Source organism: Belonocnema kinseyi, chromosome 6 (genome assembly GCF_010883055.1).
Source record: "Belonocnema kinseyi isolate 2016_QV_RU_SX_M_011 chromosome 6, B_treatae_v1, whole genome shotgun sequence".
NCBI classification, from domain to species: Eukaryota; Metazoa; Arthropoda; class Insecta; order Hymenoptera; family Cynipidae; genus Belonocnema; species Belonocnema kinseyi.
The window spans coordinates 129711002-129716392 of NC_046662.1; the positions used below are offsets into that span (position 1 = coordinate 129711002).

Consider the following 5391-nt stretch of genomic DNA (forward strand, 5'->3'; position numbering starts at 1 on the left):
TTTACAGTCTATATACAGTTACAGTCTGTAACGGAATCAATACAACGATCCGACAAAAGTTTCGTGCATCCCCTGAGAAAACGGAGCGATCCAAGAACTTCCGCCTTCTGCATTTTTCCCGCAAGTATTTTAGCATATTGTTGAGACGCAGGTATGCTTTTCAGGCTATTAACGAGTGAAAGCTTGGCACCTTTACGAGTGCCGATGATAAGGACGATTAGTTTAACAGAATATTCCGGGTTCTGGTGTACTTTGTTGCGGTGCCTGACGATACCTAGACGGGTCGGGATGACGATTAGATTAAGTAATTTTTGTCAAAAATAAATCAAGAAAGGAAAAATCATGGTTGTAGAGCAAAATCGTTCCTTGGGACGAACAAATTGGTCTCACGAACAAAGAGTTAGAGAACGGAACCGACAATCAAAGTATAGATCGTATATGAATACATGATATTAAATTTGTGATTTAGAACAAAATGAAAAACTGGAAACACATATATAGAACCTAGACAAATAATGCTACCGTTTCCAAAAAAGATTATGGAAATAATATAGTCGATTAGTCATTAAAGGTGAGAAAATGGCGACAAAACTTCATATCTAATGGGATTATAAAGTAACAACAAAATTAAACTGGAATCTGTTGATAGATTATTTAGAGACAGAATTGATGTTTAATAATTTTTTGGATGTTATTCAAAATAACAGTGCCGAAATTCAAGAATGTCTATAAAGAAACAATTGTTAGATGAAAACAATTCGTTAGACTTATTATCATAAATAATTCAGATGAGAATTATCACAAAAGAATATTAGATGTAAAAGAGATTCAAATCATATTAATCATATTAAAGACGTTACAAGGAAGCTTAGTACATTATAAATAAATGTTACACATGCTGAAACGAGCAACGGCTTAATCAGTTCTAAATTAAATCTAGAGAACGTTGTTGATTTTGGACGAAGATTTGTCAAATTCTCTGTCAAAAAATAAATTTACTGTCATTTTCCGGTTTCTATCGGGCTCATGAAATTCCCGGTCATTTTTGGCTTCCTCGTTTAGTGCTCACCCTGAAATTGATAATAATTTTAAGAAATATCCATGCTAAAAGTTTCGAAAAAATTATTGCTTCGGTAAGATTGTAACTAAATTGTAATGGAAACTCCAACATAAGTCATCTAATGAGCGCGCCAAAAAGCTTTAAATTCAAAACAAGTTATAAATTTAAAATGCATTTGTAATCATTGTTGACATGCCTTCTTTCAGTTTGCAAGTTGACACAATTATCATTAAATTTCTTCATTTCATTACTGTTATTATTTATACAATATCTTCTGTGCTCAACGCATGTCTTTAATCTCTTAACGGTTTCCCCAATGTAAAATTTGATGCAACCAGTACATGCTCAACGCATGTCTTTAATCTCGTAACGGTTTCCCCAATGTAAGATTTTATGCAACCAGTACATTTAATCAAGTAAACTACATTAGATAAGTTTTTTGTTGCATCCTTATCTTTTTTATTAATAAAAAAATCATCTTTTTTGTGACTATGTTTGAAGTCAACATTGATATTCAACTTTTTAAAAGAACCTCTGATTCTTTCAGATAAATCACGAATATGTGGAAGAGTTAAAACTCTGTCATTTCTATTGTGAGCAACCAACCACTTTTGTTTCTTAGTTACGGAGAAAAGTTACGAATATTATAAAACCTTTCTTTAATAACACATCAATAAGCAGAAAATGATAACCATTCAATTGAAGCAATTCCATAATAAACTTTAAATTTTCAACCCAAAAGTTAACATATCTCAATTTAATACCTCTGTCAATTAAGTTTTTACTTAAACAAATTTTTTGACAAAGGGTCAGAAAAACAACCAATTTATCAATTCGGAGCCCATTTTGGGTCATTATAATCCGCTAGTAAAGCGTAGTGAATTACATACGGATGCATCGGTAATCGGGTCAAGAGCGATGTTGTTTCAACAAAACGAGGGGGATAAACAGAAATAAATTTACATAATTAGTAGAAAAACGTTAGAATAGGAAAAACCATATCATTCTAGTAAGCTATAGAATTGTTGGCTGTAGTGTGAGCAACGACTCAATCAGGACCATTGCTAATCGGTATGCATTTTGATATTTTTACGGACTGCCAAGCCTTGGTTCATATATTTAAAAATAAAAAACAACTAATCCACAAATTATATGTTAGCTCTGCTCTCTCTCTCTCTCATTTTTATTTTGATATAAGCCATCGCAAAGATGAGAATATGTAACACGTGGATGCATTATGTAGGGCACCTGTAGATAAGGCTAATTCTTTTGATAAACGAGGTACGATTTTGAATATTTTGATGCGCGAAGATAAGATCTTAATGAACCAGAGAATTTACGAAAGGTTAGACAGGAAAATTAAAATAGTAAAAAAAGTCAATTACGAACATACTCAAAAGGGGAAAGAGGAATTACAAGATTACGTATTAAGATAAGGTTTATTGTGTTGCGCCAACAGCCATGCGCAAAGAGCTATCAATTAGCTATCACGATTTGTATAATCATTTGGGAAGTTAAAGTACGATAACGATAATGAGAGAACATTTTTATTTTGAAAGAATGCGAGTATACGTAAAAATTCACATTGTATCTTTTCTAGAATGTTTATTAGCAAAAAGGATCGTAGCAAAGCAATCTGGGGAATTGCATCCTATTCCTCTCGCAAAACGACCGTTTGAGACTTTTGACATTGATCATATTGCACCTTTTGTAACTTCAACTAGTGAAAATAAATCTATCATTGCAATCATTTACAATTTCAATAAAAATTGTCAATTATACCAGGTTAATTATACAATAGTGCTTACGACGATAAAACCGGTTGCTTATAAATATGTCATAAAATATAATATGTCATAAGATTGTCGTAAAGATGTAAGGATGTTGTAAAGGAAAGCTCTCTCCCTTCAAGGAAGCAGGGCAAAAAGGGTATCTGGAAAATATAATAACCTAATATTGAAGTTAACAAACATAATTGTTTAAACTCTTATAATGGTTTAAAACTATCCTCTCAGCATGCTTCAGCTTTTTTAAACCGCATAAGTTTCCGGAATATCAAATCTACGACAAACCCATTAGCTTGAAAAACTAGTCACCAGGGAATTTTTAAAGTTGGAACTTAGATAAACGGCTTTCCGAGAAAAACGCATTTAATGTTTGTGAGAGTCATCGTATTACATGTTAAACTTTTTGTTTGAAAATGAAGTATTTACACTGGCTATCAGGACATAAATATAGTGTTAAAAAATCTAGTATAGGTCTTCACAATATATCCCACTTAAATCCGAAAATAATAGTTTTGACCCTGACTTAAAAGAACACGAATATGTCTTAAACTAGAACCGTTTACAGCGGTATATATAAAATAAATATTATAAATAATAAAGAATAATAAATAAAAGTATTAATTTAAAGGAAACGAGTCTTAAGACAAATTTATATATTTGTTCATTAATATAGAAAATTTGAAGAATATTTAAAATACCCATTTTATTACCGTCTTTTTTCTAATGATAAATACATGTTGAGCTTAATAGGTCTTGCAGAACTTTTAAATATTATTTGTTAGAAAGCATTTTGGGAGGTGGATTAAAAAAATTTATGGGCGATATGCTTGAAAATTCGAGACAGAAATAATTGGGATCAAGTTTCATTGTTGCAAAGTCACCATCGAAAAAGCATAACATTGAGAAATTGTATTGTAAAGGTTAAAATAATCCAACCACTACGCACCTCAGTCAAATTCTAATTTGGTCACCGAGCTTGAAAGAAGATGTAAACAGCGATTATAATTCAAAAGATGAAAATGTGCAAAATTTTAATGGAAATAAAGATTCCATTGTATTTGTAAAATCGAACGTCTATAAAACTAGTGAGGAGGGTCATGGAAAAGGCCAAAAAACCAATTCTACTTTAGTTAAAAAGAATACAGACCTTAACGTGGTTAGAAATTTAGGATCTATTCGAGAAATAAGGAAACTGAGTGAATTAAATAATTTTTCTTGTTATTAATAATTGGGTTCTTGAGTAATGGTTTAGAAATTATTTAATTATCTTTTAGGCTTGAAGACCAAGCATCTTTAAAGGATGGCCGAATTTTAAAAAAATACATATTTGCTTGCGCTTATGAAAGGTTTCTAGAATGTCCTAGTAGGTTTCTATTACCAAAGTTAGGTAGTTCTGAGCTGCGGCTAGTTGAGGCTAGGTAAGCAGGGTTGCGAGAGCAGTGCCAGTACGGCAATTAGAAACTAGCTTTGGTGGCGTCGAGGCATTCAAAAATTGAAGAAACAGAGATTCCAAGCAAAAGAGCTGAAAGTTTAGGCTAAGTGGTCGTAATATGTTTTCGTACTAATTTTACTGGTAATATTCCTTAAAATATACATAATTATTCTAACGTGTAGAATTTCGTTGTGTAGATCTACACTTCAACGCTAAATCTTATTTCGTAAATTGGGTTTAATTAATACATTATTTTCTATAGAAAGGACATTTATTACTCAGCACCCTTCAGGTCTTTCAGTTACTAGTAGTAGGGGAAATTAATTTAAATGATTAATCAGGAATATCCACGGAAGTGGATAAAACTCGTGAATCCTCTCTCTTATTACCTTATACGAAGAGGGAGAAGAGAACGAGCGTACCAGGAAGTGGCATGGAGAAATTGGTGGGAAACGAGTCAGGCAACTATCAGTGGACATTCCTGTTCTAAATAATAAATTTTACTCACTTGGAATCGGCATTTCTTTGGAGATGTAATTTCAGGTACCACAGTAGACGATTGTTTTTCGGCAAGAAGAGTGAAACAGCTAGTGCCAATAGTTGCCATCCCTGAACTAGTACGTACTGAGCAGGATTAGTTTTGCAGTCCAGCAGAGTCACAGTTGAGTAGCCCTGTATGAGCGGAGGATTTTGAGAAGTGGAAGCCATCGATTGTGCATCCGCATTTTCACCGCCACCATTTGCCGCGGGGCTTTGCGTATCGCAGGTGAAGAGAGATTGCGTAGCGCAGAGAAGAAGTTGCTGTAATGGTATGCTGGCATACTACTATGGCAATTTTCTAGACCATACTTATGGATAGCATTCAAATATTTTGCGGTGTTTTTATTTTAATGGAAAAGAGTAGATTGTAATTATTTCTTCGAATAATTCTTAAATAAAAATTATTTTTGATTTAATAACTGCATTAATTTCAATTTTGTTTATTCGCAGGCGTACTATAGTTAATAACGCTTCCGGGACACATAAAAAATGGATCAATGAAATCCTTTTAAGGTTTGTATTTGTCCGTCAAAGCTAATACATTGAAAAGTAGAATTCCTCGTGAGCACTAG

At 32.8% G+C, this 5391-nt stretch overlaps 1 protein-coding gene across 7 annotated transcripts in view; it reads right to left on the reverse strand.

The window, feature by feature from the left end:
• LOC117175209 (uncharacterized protein CG43867) overlaps positions 1 to 5391 on the reverse strand; it is a 629535-nt gene that overhangs the window by 90868 nt on the left and 533276 nt on the right. For all 7 annotated transcript variants that reach the window (XM_033364853.1, XM_033364852.1, XM_033364851.1 and 4 more), the window contains one exon: positions 4788 to 5080. In XM_033364853.1, the coding sequence (XP_033220744.1) occupies positions 4788 to 5080 (293 nt within the window). The remainder of the gene's footprint in view (positions 1 to 4787; positions 5081 to 5391) is intronic.